Genomic DNA, 13,217 nt, shown 5'->3' with positions numbered 1-13,217 from the left:
GGGGTCTGCACCTCAACACTTCTCTCTAGCGGACTCAGTTCAATCCACCAACCAAGGGCCCCATGCTCAGCCTCGGGTTGACTGGGTGGAGGTGGCAGTGGGGATGGGGTTCAGACACCTTGTGGGTGCCCAGGACAGGAAGTGCTGACTTCCAGGGAGCACTCAGCCCTTGGGCTTTGCAGAGATTACAGGGAAAGCTTGGCACATTCACAGGCCATGACACCAGAGGTTCAAGCATGGGCTGATGGAGTCCTCAAGGAGCTGGGACAGCTCAGGTACCCATGGCCTGTCAGCCCAAGCACCCTGACCTGATTATTCCTACAGGGGTCGTCACCTCGCTCTGAGGGCAGTAACCATGCCTGAGCACCTTGCACGTAGCGGGCTCATCACACTGAGGGTCTGCGAATGCTACACACTCGCTTTCACTAAACAAATGAAAAACTCATAGACGAGAACAAGGGAGGATCATCTGGGTGTCTTGGTTGCGGTCTTGGCTGGCATCAGAGGGTGGCTCAAGTTGGGACATAGAGGCGGGTTTCTTAAAAAGCCCTCTCGCAGTGGCGGGGGGCCTGGAGGCAGCGGGGGCTGGGGCTGCGCCTAAGCACTGAGGGAGGGGCCCTTACTGCAGCCCGCAGAGAGTGGCCATGTGGGCTGGACGGTGACACGTGCCGGACGTTCACGAAGCTCCCAGCCAGCCAGGGGTCACCAGGGGACAAGTCCCTGCGCCTGCCTGAGCCCTTGGACCCTGAAGGCCTGGACCCAAATCTCAGATTTGCCCTAGTGTTCGGTATGAAAACTAAGACCACTGTGCCCAAAAGTGGCCTTTCGGGGAAAGGGTGGAATAGCTGCTGCTGAGAAAGCAGGAGAGATTTTTAGGTCCCTGAAAGTCAACGAGAGCAGCCACTGACTCCCGGGAAGACATTGTGACCCCGAGTTGCTAACCGCTACTCCCTGCAGTGGGGGGGGTGGTCCCCACACATGAGGTCACCAGGGTTGTGTCTCTGAAAACTGACCCAGAGCCATTGGGAAAAGCACATTCTATTGCTTGACAACCCTCTTGACTTTTTTCCTCCCCCTCTTCCCTTTATTTCACGCTCACATGTTTTCTGGCCCCTGGCTTCTGGGAAGGAGGTTAATTTCATTTTCTGCCAGGAGGAGGTTGTGTGGAAAATTGCTCTAGAACCTTCCCAGCTGCGTGTGAATTACTGACAGCGAGAAATAGCATCCTAGCAGCTTGGGAACACGCAGGGGGTCAAGCGGATGGGCGGGAGGGCACCCCAAGGGCCTGTCCTAATTAGAGCAGAGGGCTGTCAAATGGGAAGAAAATGATCTTCAGTGTGGGAAGGAAGATGAGCAGATGGAGACAGGAATGGTTTACGAGAGTCTTCCTGACTTATTTTCTTTCTAATCTAACACAAAGTCACGTGTCTGAAAAGGACTTTCTCTTGCGGATTACAGAGCCGATTTAGGCCAAGGTGGAGTGGAGAAGTGCCTGTGAAAACACCCAGGAGTGGCCTTCAGGCCCGCATGTGCCACCCAGAGTTCCTCCTTGGCCAGCTCCTCCTCTCCGAGGGGGCACCTATGGTCTCTGGCAACTTGGCATGGACACCTCAACCCACCTCCTTCCCCATCACCGAAAGACGGCACAAGGTGGTACCCAGCCTCCGAGAGGCCTGGGGGCGTGCCATCCCCACCACAGGCAAGAAGGGCTAACTGGTGCCGCAGTCCATCAGCTCCAGCATTGTCTTCATTCTGGAGAACCCACCACAGGGGAGGACCGGCATTTCCATGTGGAAGCACTGGCTGGCAACCTTACTCGGGACCCTTTGCACTTGGGTCGCCCTGGGGCTAACAGCCTCTGGCTCCCGCCTAAGGTCTGCCAGGGAGGCAGCAGGGTAGCAGCTCCACCGCCTCAGCGGGGGCCAGCTCTCTCCACCAGGAAAGCCTGGCTTTGTACTGGGCTTGGTTCTGCGTCAACCCGAACCAAGCACCTGCCCTCAGGGAGTTTATATTCTAGTTGGGAGGCCGACAGACACGAAGAGATCAGTACACAATGGATGCCAGGGAGAGCCAAGCATGAAGAAGGAAAACCAAGCAGGTCAGTGTCGGCAATGGCGGCGCGGGGAGGGCTCCCGCCGGGAGGAGGAGGTGAGGGGGGCCTCTCCGAGGAGGTGCCCGAGGCGGCTCCAAGGGGAAGGGTGTTCAGAGAAGGGAACCGCACGGAGGCTCTGTATTAATTTGCATTCATTGATATTTTGCCTGGAGCACCAACTCCATCCAAGACTTAATTGATCATTACACTTGCAGAGCTTCAAATCCTCAAGCATTTTCGCTTTAGAAATACTCAAAAGTCAAAGGAACATCCTGGCATGTCGGCACCAAACGCTGGCTACCTCGTGAACTTGGACCGGGAAGGTCCAGGAGCCCGTCTCCACGTGCCCCTGCCATGTGCCCGCTGCTGAGGGCACCCCTGTGGGAGGGGTGCACCAACCAGCAGAGGGGACGAGTGTCCAGCTCCTCACAGCTCCAGACAGTTTGACCAGCGACAAAGGTTTTAACTTGCATTTTCCCGATCATTTGCGAGGCCAAATCAACAACCTATGTGAGTATCGGCCGTTTGGGTTTCTCTTTCAAACTGAGGGTCTCTAGGAGCTTTAGTGCTTTTCTACAATCTGTTTTTGTTTTTTTTTTTTTAATGTTTTCATAAGCATTTCCTTTTTCTAACTGTAAAAGTGCTATACACCTCACCCGCACAACCTGGAAATAGGAGAAAAGTACACAGAAGACAGAAAAATATTAGTCATCACCCCACCACCCAGAAATGACTCCCGGTCATAATACTGTGTATTATGTGTATACACACACAATATTGTGTATATACACGTAATACTGTGTATTCTAGGATCTCAAATGTTAAGAAAGTCAGTGTGGCTCAGCGGCTCAAAATGTGGATGCGTTTTATTTTTTAGAGCAACTCTGCCTCTAACTTCTGCTCCTTATTAAGTAATGAGGGAACTGAATCAAAGAAGGACAAATGGAGAATAGTACTCAGTACAATAACCCCATGCTCACTTTCCTAAGATGAAATGTAGCAGGAAGACCCCCTCAGAAGCTACTCAAGGTGCCGACTGCTGACTCTAAGACACTGGGAAAGTCTCCTGTTCTTTCTGGGCCTGGCTCTTCACCTACAATCTCCAGACTGCATGATTAGACCAATTCTACAACCGTTCACTAGAAGGACTGATGCTGAAACTCCACTACTTTGGCCACCTGATGTGAAGAACTGACTCAGTGGAAAACAGCCTGATGCTGGGAAAGATTGAAGGCGGGAGGAGAAGGGGATGACAGAGGATGAGATGGTTGGATGGCATCACTGACTCAATGGACATGAGTTTGAGTAAGCTCTGGGAGTTGGGGATGGACAGGGAGGCCTGGCGTGCTACAGTCCATGGGGTCACAAAGAATTGGACACGACAAAGTGACTGAACAACTGTTCTCAGCATCATGGAGCTGGTGTGACGAATCCTCAGTCAGGGCACACTCCCCGCCTGCACCTACCTTTGCACTGGACTCAATAGAATTGCAGTCATCAAACCCTTGGCAGAAGATGGTGGCCAGTCTCCTATCCAGATCTTGAATTTTGGTCTCGAAATCAGCATAGTCATCATCAAAACTCTAGAAGCGAATGAAATTACCAACCTTAGAACCTCGACTAGCATGCAAAGCCAGGAGTGGGCTCACTCTAAGCCCACCCATCAGGATTCAGGTTGCCTCTGAGCAAGTTCACTGTCGTGAGGGCAGAGTTCTTGTGCTGTCTTTTCTCTGCCACATGTGCTCCCCTCCGCATGCCTTCCCACCCTCTGGGCATTTGTCGTTGACCCCGCCCAGGCCCCCCAACTTACTGAATCTCCAGGGTCCAGGGGGTCATATTTGCAGTCAGCAAAAACCTTCACCAGCTCGAAGACCTCGTCGTAGATCTGGGCCACCTGGCTTCCAAGGATGTTCCCCCTCACGCCCCCGAGCTCGATCTTCTCCAGCTTCAGAAACTCGATGGCTGTTTTATAAAGTTCCTGGTGGAGGAACCCCCGGCACCCTCGTCAATTCAACTTCCTGACTGACCCCCGAGGGGAGGGGCCCTCTGCTTATCAGTGTTAACGTTCTCTAAAGCCGTTTCAGGGACACAGACAGAGGGGACGGAAGTGAAAGTCCTGTGAGTAATCTCCCAGTTGTGATCGTGGAGGAGGAGGCGATGAAGGTCGGGATCTTGTCCTGACCCAACACTGGGTGACATGCGTCTGCAAATAAAATCACACTTTACAGGGGCCCCACCTCCTGGGCTGTGGGAGGAAGGCACATCGTGGTCCCTCACAGCCTCATGTACTGGATGCCTGATGGATGTTTACGGATGGATATTAAGTCCCACTTGCTCATTCCCTCCGAGACGTGAGTCTCTCTTGCTTCTCCAACTCCTTTAGCCCAGATGGTACCTTCCTTTCCAAGACCTCTGGTTTGGCATTTAACCCCATTCAGTCTTACTGAGCTATCTATTGCTTCTGTCTATAGCTCTCATTTCCCCACCGAGACCCCCAAAGCCTCATTGAGGACCACAAGCAGGCCCCATGTGCCTGATCCTGTGCTCACAGGGCACTCCAGTCCCTCCCCTAAACCGGTGCCAAGGTTGGTGCTGTTTCCCACCAAAGATCCAAGGTGTATCGAGATATGACCCAACCAAACCTACTGGAAAGTAACAGCGTTGTCACGCCCCGCATTCTGGGCCTCTCATACCAGAGGAGGGTGGCACAGCTGACATGCCCGTCGGGCCAGGGGTGGACAGCATGGCCATTTCCCCCACCCCCAGCAGCCCCTCTTTTCCCAGAAGCTCCATCCCAATTCAGAATCTACAATGTAGGAACCAGCAGTTGTTTGGCCAGAAACTCGGCTGGGACCCTCAAGTTCTCGGGCTGGGAGCCTTGGGGCGTGAAGAAACGTTCTGTGACTGAGATATGGCATCTCAAGGGGTTTCTTGCTCTGCCTCCCAGAGGGTATGGATGGGAGCCGTAGAGGCCTTCCCAAAGCCCCCACTAACAGCATCCCTCAAAAAAAATCACTGCCCAGTGGTTCTAGGATCTACCCCCCCAACCCTGCTTTATTTTTTTAAATAGTGTCACATGTGTACAAAATATGTCTAAAAAAAGAGACCCCCTACAGATTACAAAACAAGAAGGAAAACCTTCTTGCCCTACACATGTCTTCACCTCTCACCTCTTCTCTCCAGAGGAAACTGTTCTGAACCTCTTTAAAAGTGTTATATGTCCCATGTCATTCCATGTATCCTGTGTCATTCCATGTATCCAAATAAGGTCCTTCTTAAAACTTCAGTTGTGCTAACTTAGTCCCTCTCACCCTCTCCCTTGGCCTGCAGGCTTCCTGACCCAGGTCAATAAACTTGTCACTAACCTACTTGTGGATAGAAGGCAGGAGAAAAGGGAAAAGCAACTGAAATGGACCACTTTGTTCTGGGTTAACAGCTCTGGGCCTGGTGGGGGCAGCCCAGTGACTTGGCTTCCCAGGGACACAGATGTTTGGGTGTGACTTTTATTTCCCTCCTGGGAGCCCATGTGCAAGCAAGGTGCAGTTCTCCTAAGAGGGAGGGGAGCCAAATTCCACCTGTACCTCGATGGTCTGGACACGGCGGAAGAAGGAATTTATTCTGGAAAAGGCAAGAGAAGAAGGGAATTCCCAAGGCACCGGCTCCTTGTTCTTCTAGGAGAGAGAGAAAAGGCAGGTCCATGGGGTCATCACCCCAACCTCTTTCCTCTCATCCTCTGTCCGCACCTAGGCTATACCTTGAAGAAAAGCTTCATGTTTGTACAACAGAAGTCGTAGACCCGATACAGCTCCTTCAGGACATTCACGGACAGAGTGATGCCGACCAGAACCTCCTCAATTTCCCCCTGCAGGCCTTTCAGCACCTCCTCGGGGCTCAGGAAGGTCCGCGTCTGGGCAGAAGGGAAGATGTTCCCAAGTTGAGCCGGAGGGGTGACACCGGACAGGTGCACTGTCCACAGCGGCATGGTCGGTTAAAACGACCCTCTCGCCCCGCCCCAGGCCGCTAGACCACTTCTTCTGACACACCCGTTGTCCCGCAGGCTCTTGGCCTAGCCGGTCTGCCCACCCAGGGCCAGTTGCAGGGCCCCCTCGGCCCAGGCCAAGGTCACAGCACCACCAGACTCTGGAGGCAGATGATGAGGGGCCCAGAAATGCAGTTCTGCTCTGGCTGCGGGGCCCCGGGCCACTGTGTCCCTCTGGGCTGGAAGACCGGACCACGAGCCTGATTCTCACACACTCTGGTAGCCAGGGCCCAAAGCTGCAACTCAGACCTTGGAGGTTGTGTAACGTGTGCTTGTGAAATGGAAGGAGGGAAGGGAATGGGTGTTGTCAGAGCAGATAAAAATCCCTCAAAGCCCCCAGCGTGGGGTGCCGGGACTCCGTGGGCAGCCCCTCTTTCATTTCTCCTCCCTCCCAGCATGAGGCAGGTTGGGCTGGCTCTGCCCAGGTCTTGAGACAACTCTGGGTGGCCACGCAGGGGGACCCAGCCTTAGTCTGAAAATTCTTGCACCCACATCTTTACCTGTTTTTAAACTGCTGGGGAACATGGACCGGGAGGCAGGGTGGGATGGGGGAGGGAAGGCACGGGGGCCGGGGGGCTACCATGTCGATGAGCTGGTTGCAGAACTCCTGCAGGATGACAATAACCCTGGAGGGCGTGTTGTAGTGCTCGGAGGTGGCCCAGATGAAGCAGATGGTGTACAGCACCTTGGTGATGAACGTCGGGAGCTGGGGAGAGACGGGCGGGCAGGCGCTTGGTCACAGCACCTCAGCTCCCTGCTCCACACGGCTCCAGGAGGGGGAAGCTCCAAGGGCAAGAAGAGATGCCCCCAGTACTTGTGCCTGACTACAGCCAGAAAGCCCGCAGCCCCTTGCTGCCCCAAGACACAAGCCCAGAGCCCGACAAGCCAGCCAAGGGACCCTCTCACGCTGATGTACCGCCGTGAAGTCGGCCTGTTCCATCTCCTCCAGCAAGATACGCAGGGGCTTCAGGTACAGAACGATATCGTTGGCTTCCTTCAGGCCTGCGTGGAACAAGAACAGGGGTTCATCCCCACAGGAGCAGAAACTGGCCCCCATCCCTGATGGCAAGAAATGATGACGGGCAGCTGAGTGTGTTTACAGACACCTGCTCCCTCAAAAGGCAGGACTCCAGGAAGTTGTTGCTGTGGGGAGGCAGACCCTCACCATCCCCAGGGTCAGCAAGGGGCCCGCCCAGGAGGCGCTGACACCTTCCTCTGGTGGAGGGGGGGACATTCTCATAGGGTCACCCGCTCACCTTCAGTAACATTCGTGTACACGTTTTGCAGGGCTGGCCAGTAGCAACTTTTGGCTTTTTCCAGGATCTCGACTATTTTATTCACTTTGGGCCTATTGAGCTGCAAAGGAGATCAATTTTTTTTTTTTTTTTTTAACAGACCCCAGATGAAGCCTTCCTGACCCCCAGACCAGCACTGAGGGATCCATCTGGGTTACCCGGGTCCCCTCGAGGAGGCTGGGTGCTCAGGCCCCCAGCGGGCGCCTGGCCACCGGGGGCAGAAGAGCCATCACCTGCTCATGGATGTACTTGAGGTTCATCAGCCGGGCGTCCCAGAACTCAAACTCGACTCGGGGCAGGGGGTGCAGCCCGTCCAGCAGGGCCTGGGCCGAGTCCTTGCTCAGCACATCCCGGATCTGGTGGGACCAGTCAATGATGATGGTCTCGATGGCGTGCAGCAGTGAGTTGTCCAGGGAGGAGGGGATCCTGCAGAGCCAAGGGTTAGGGGGGTGGGGGATGCTCTCAGTTACACCTGCAGGCTTCTTCCAGCTCCGCCCCCAGCAGCCTTCAGCCAGGACAGAGCCTGAGACAATACTGGGTTTTGCCCAGGGTACCGGTGACCCCGATGAAGAGGATGAGGGGAGCCAGCTCTGGAATAAAATCCACGTTGCGCCACAGCCCCCGGGCAGTTCTGATCGGGTCACCACAGGGCGGGTGTTGGGGGCCTAGAGGACCTGCCTATATGATGAGCCCTGCAGGAGTGCTCACCTCTGATGGGAGGCAAGGAACACGCAGTCACTGCCACAGCTTCAAGAGCCGCGCACACCACACCCTTGCAAATGGTGCTTGGGCAGGTGCGAGGTGACACCTGGGGGGTCCTCGTGCTTCTGGGGGTCTCTGGGAAGCCCCAGGCTCCATCCAGAAGTGCAGCCTCCACCTGCTGCAAACCCATTCCATGCCCCTCACTACCCATGCCCTAAAGCTGGGGATCCCCCTTCCTGTGTGATCCCAGATGATGTGATGCTCTTGACATGCCACATGATGCAAGGCCTAGTGCACGTGTGTGATGGAGGGGAAGCTGGAGCACGGGGGTCCAGCCGTCACCTCGCAGAGTCTGGGGGGGCTCCAATGCCCCGGTCTCAGACTCAGCACCTACAGGCACAGTCCTGCCCTCCTGGGCTTCATTAGCTTCAAGACAAGTTTGTGGGGAGCTTGCCCTGGGTGTTCAGGGACCACCCCTCCCTCCAGCTCCCCAGCCAGGCCCCGACCTCTCCATGGACTCCAGTGTGCCGTCCAGACTGCCCAGGTGCTCCGGGATGGGCAGCAGGGTCTTCCCCTTGATCTTGCCGCCCATCACAAACATCTCATTCTTCAGCTTGTGGACTTGCTTCACAATGTCCTCCGAGACCACGCGGGGCCAGCCGCTCATGTTTTCGCTTTGGTTTAACAGGGAGTAGAGGACCTGAAAGGACAGGATTCTGCAGCTCTGCCTGAGCCTTCTCACCTGGGTGGGGGGACACCCAGGAGGAGTGGGGTCCTTGGCGACCTGGGGGAACTGAGCCCGTCTCCCTTTGAAGAAGGTGGTGGGGCCGGTCGAGGTGCTGAGACCAGTGATGAAAGCCCCTCCCCTGTGTCTTTTTTCCCCCAAGTTCTTTTTAAAAAATTACTGATTGATTGATTTGGTTGCATGGGGTCTCAGGTGCATGTGGGATCTTTGTAGTGGCACAGGAGATCTTAGCTCCCCAACCAGGGGTCAAACCTGAATCCCAGGGTTGCAAGGCAGATTCTCAACCACTGGGGAAGTCTCCCAGCCCCTATGTCTTTCAGGTTTTTTTTTTTTTTTCCCCAAAATACTGATTGATTTGGCTGTATTGAGTCTCAGTGGCATGTGGCAATGTATGGGCTTAGTTGCCCTGTGGCATGTAGGATCTTAGCTCTACAACTAGAGATCGAACCTGAATCCCCTGCATTGCAAAGCAGATTCTTAATCACTGGTTCACCAGGCAAGCCCCCCGCCCCTGTGTCTTTGTAGGGGCAAAGCCATCTCCATACTCTTGCCACAAGAGCACACACTCTTGGCTGAAGGCAGACGTTCCTTGCTGCCTGGGGGCGCTGTTATATGCTGAATTGTGTCCCCCTGATTCACATGTGGGAGCCGTGACCCCCAGCACCTCAGGATGTGACTGGATTTGGAGAGAGGGCTTTTCAAGAGGTGGTTAAGGGGGGCCCTAACCCAGTATGACTGTTGTCCTTAGAAGACATGAGGACATACTTGAAGTCGGCCATCCACAGCCAAGGAGAAAAGACTCAGACAGAACCAGCCCTGTTCACATGTGCATCTGGGACTTGCAGCCTCCCAACTGGTGCTTTGTTAGGGGGTGCTTCCCTGATGGCTCAGGGGGTGAAGAATCTGCCTGCAATGCAGGAGACACAGGAGACGTGGATTCAACCCCTGGGTCGGGAAGATACCATAGAGAAACAAATGGCAACCCACTCCAGGATTCTTGCCTGAAAAATCCCATGGACAGAGGCCTGGCCGGCTACAGTCTGTAGGGCCACAAAGGGTCGGAAACAACCGAACGACCAGTTTGGGGCCATGCCAGCCATCTCGGTGGACATGAGGGGAGGTCGGTCTGGGTCCTGACTGAGCTACCCCTGTGGCCTGAATTTGTACCAGGTGGGGACACCCACTACCCCCATCTCACAGACGAGGAGAGCGATGCCTAGGAGAGCTAAGTCACTGGAACTCTGGCTGGTCCGACTGTCCAGAGGGGGCTGCGCCTGCCATACCTGCCAACAGCGAGGCGGCAGGACAGTGGGGAGAGATGTAAGCAGCACTTGCTTTTCCCTTTCTCTGCTCCAAGTCTCAGAATTGGGAAACCCTTCTACTGCATCTCGAATGGCCCACACCTTTGGAGGCTGTGGGCAGGGATTGTCCCCAGTGCAGTACGGAGGTTCTGGTGATTTCAAGAGAGACCGGTGATGGCCAGGGCCACTCAGCCTTCATTTGCATAGCATCCCCTGGAGGTCTTGTTAGAAAGCAGGTTGGTCTCAGTGGCCAGGGCAGCCAGACCTGAGCTCTCAAATACCTGACCTGCTTGTAGGCAATGTGGATGTAGATCTGTGGACCCACCCCTGATGAGCAGGGTTCAAGGCCGCTCACACAAAGTATGGGAAGCAGGCATTGTTCCTCCTGAGCCCTCCCCACTACCTCCACCCCCACCCCGAGGCCTGGGTCTACCCACCTCCTCCACAATGGCGATCAGCTGGTCCACAGGCGTGGGGCTTATGTCCCCGTAGACCAGACGTTCCTTGTAGTTGTCCTTGCCGATGCTCTCGGGTCTCTTCTTGATGATGTACATCCCTTTGGACTTGAGGGAGGCTGGGAAGCCCAGGCAGGGTATGATCATGCCGGCAGGGTTGAGCGTCAACACCAGAACCGGTACATCTGGCTTCTCGAAGAATTCAGTGAACAAAGCCATGTTCTCCTCCGTCCCAATCATCTTGCTCCACTTGTCCGGCTTGAACTTCAGGACAAGGGAAGAGACACTTTCCAAATACTCCAATCTGACATCTGTGGGAATCGTCATCTTGACATCAGCTTACACCTATTACGGGAACAGAGACACTGAGGCAGCAGCCACCTCCTAGGGAATCTTTACTTCCCACCCATCACTGGAACCATCTGAAATGTGCGTTCCGACCGATCAAGAGAGAAAGAAGGATCGTTGTGAAGACACTGTTTCCAGCTGGGGTGTGGTGGGGGGGGACCGGGAGCCTGTGTCCTTCTGTAGCTGTCACCGTGGAGCAGGGCCTCCGGGCCGTGTGTCTGCTTGGGTTCACTGTGACCATCAAGTTAATAGGCTGGGAAAGGTAGAGATGGCCCCTGGGGAAAAGGCAAGGACCATCCCAACAGTCTGAAGGGGAGGGGGTGGGAAAGGAAATGTCACAAAATGAAGTGACAGAAGGGCCTGGATGCAAAATCCCGGGAAAAGGACATCACACCCTCAGGATGCTAGAGAGAGGGTGGGCCCGATGAGCGGGTGAAGTTCATGTTCTCCCCATCCTAACAGCAGCCGTAGTGTACCCCAACTTTTGCCCTGCCCTTCAGCGTCTCTTCGGCCCCCCAACCCCCATCACATGCCCATAACGGGATTTTCCCATGGACCGCCCAGATGTCACTCACATTCCCTCTGGGAGGATCCCTTGTAGCTCTCTTATAGGGACAGTAACTGGAGAGCTGAGGGGGGGCCCCCTTGAAGCCCCAAAGAACCAAGACAAACGAGGCATTCCTTGTGAGCATGAAATTTAAAGGGATGCTCCAAACCCTGACTGGTCACGAACAGGGAACAGGGCACCTTCCGGGGGGTGGGGGGGTGCCGGGAAGGTAACGGGGCTACTGTCCACCAGCACCTGGGCTCCACCTCTGTCCTCTCGAGCCCCCTCAGCTTTGCCCCTGAGCACAGTTCTTGGCCACTCACCAGCTGACAGCAAACAGCTCCTCAGGCAGCTAGCAGAGCCAAGCGATTGGCAGACCAGTAAAGGAAATGGCTCCCATCCCTCAAGGGGCGCCAACTGCCGTGGAACTCCTGCAAGTCTCCTGGGAACTGGGATTCTAGAACTTTCTTAGGACCTGAGTGACCACTGTGGTGTGGCAAAGGAACAACTCTCCATCACCCACCACAGTGGGGAAGGCTCTGCTGCTGCTGCTAAGTCGCTTCAGTCGTGTCCGACTCTGTATGACCCCACAGATGGCAGCCCACCAGGCTCCCCCGTCCCTGGGATTCTCCAGGCAAGAACACTGGAGTGGGTTGCCATTTCCTTCTCCAATGCATGAAGTCGCTCAGTCGTGTCCAACTCTTAGTGACCCCATGGACTGCAGCCTACCAGATTCCTCTGTCCATGGGATTTTCCAGGCAAGAGTACTGGAGTGGGGTGCCATTGCCTTCTCTGGGGAAAGGCTCTAGGACTGAACAAACTTTGTCTTTGAACTAGAACATTTAGTTCATTTTCATTTCATGAAATTACAAATGTATCAGGATTTAAATCTATTATCTTATTATGTGCTTATTTGTCTTACCTTTTCCAGATTCCTTTTTCTTTTTTTTGCCTCTTTTAGTTCAGTTTTTATTGTTTCACTCCCTCTCCCCATTTTCTTGGCTATTACACATCTTGCATTTCCTAGAGGCACATAGACATTATAACATGTATCCTGACTCACACTAGAATCACACTCACTGAAACCTGATAATGAAAACAATTACCCATTTACAATAGAATCAAAAAGAATGAAATACTTAGGAATAAATTTCAGAGAAGGGCAAGGCTTTCTTGACCTACCAGTGGCTGAGGCACCAGCAGGGTCCTGGTTCCCACTGTTGACACCAGGCGATTCTGCCTCCTTGACATCTCTGGACTGGTCCACCTTCCTCCATGGCTACTGCTCTCTGGTCCAAGCTGCTGTTACCCCCTCCCTTACCCCCTGATCTACAGACACCCTCTCTCCTTCTCCACACCCCTTCTTGTCCCCAGCAAGTCATCCTCCAGAGCACCTTTAAAAAGACAACTGTCATGCCAACGCCTGCTTAAAACCCATTGAGTTCGCCTGCACCACTTCCCAGTCTTGACACAATTGCCCTCACACTCCAGCCACCCTGGCCTTCTTCCAGCTCCTCCAAGACACCTGTTCCCCTCAGGGCCTTCCAGCCCTGTATAGAATCCTGCACCTGTGCACTCCTCCTCACCCTCAGATACCAAGCTATGACATCTTTCTTTCCCAGCCAGGGTCTCCTTTGGACCGTCCACTCCCTCGATCTCTGCTGAGCACCCCGCGTTGCTCTGTGTCACTATG

At 54.5% G+C, this 13,217-nt stretch overlaps 1 protein-coding gene across 1 annotated transcript in view; it reads right to left on the bottom strand.

The window, feature by feature from the left end:
* DNAH17 (dynein axonemal heavy chain 17) overlaps positions 1-10,956 on the bottom strand; it is a 94,158-nt gene extending 83,202 nt beyond the window's left edge. The window contains exons 1-10 of the mRNA XM_061144656.1: positions 10,612-10,956; positions 8,635-8,828; positions 7,660-7,852; positions 7,388-7,487; positions 7,048-7,133; positions 6,712-6,837; positions 5,847-5,999; positions 5,674-5,760; positions 3,903-4,070; positions 3,559-3,675 (exon numbers count right to left, since the gene is read on the bottom strand). Of these exons, the coding sequence (XP_061000639.1) occupies positions 3,559-3,675; positions 3,903-4,070; positions 5,674-5,760; positions 5,847-5,999; positions 6,712-6,837; positions 7,048-7,133; positions 7,388-7,487; positions 7,660-7,852; positions 8,635-8,828; positions 10,612-10,956 (1,569 nt within the window). The remainder of the gene's footprint in view (positions 1-3,558; positions 3,676-3,902; positions 4,071-5,673; positions 5,761-5,846; positions 6,000-6,711; positions 6,838-7,047; positions 7,134-7,387; positions 7,488-7,659; positions 7,853-8,634; positions 8,829-10,611) is intronic.
* Positions 10,957-13,217: the final 2,261 nt, after the last annotated feature.

Source organism: Dama dama, chromosome 5 (genome assembly GCF_033118175.1).
Source record: "Dama dama isolate Ldn47 chromosome 5, ASM3311817v1, whole genome shotgun sequence".
Taxonomy (NCBI): Eukaryota; Metazoa; Chordata; class Mammalia; order Artiodactyla; family Cervidae; genus Dama; species Dama dama.
Note: the sequence above shows the minus strand (reverse complement) of the source record. Positions and strands in the feature narration are given on the sequence as shown.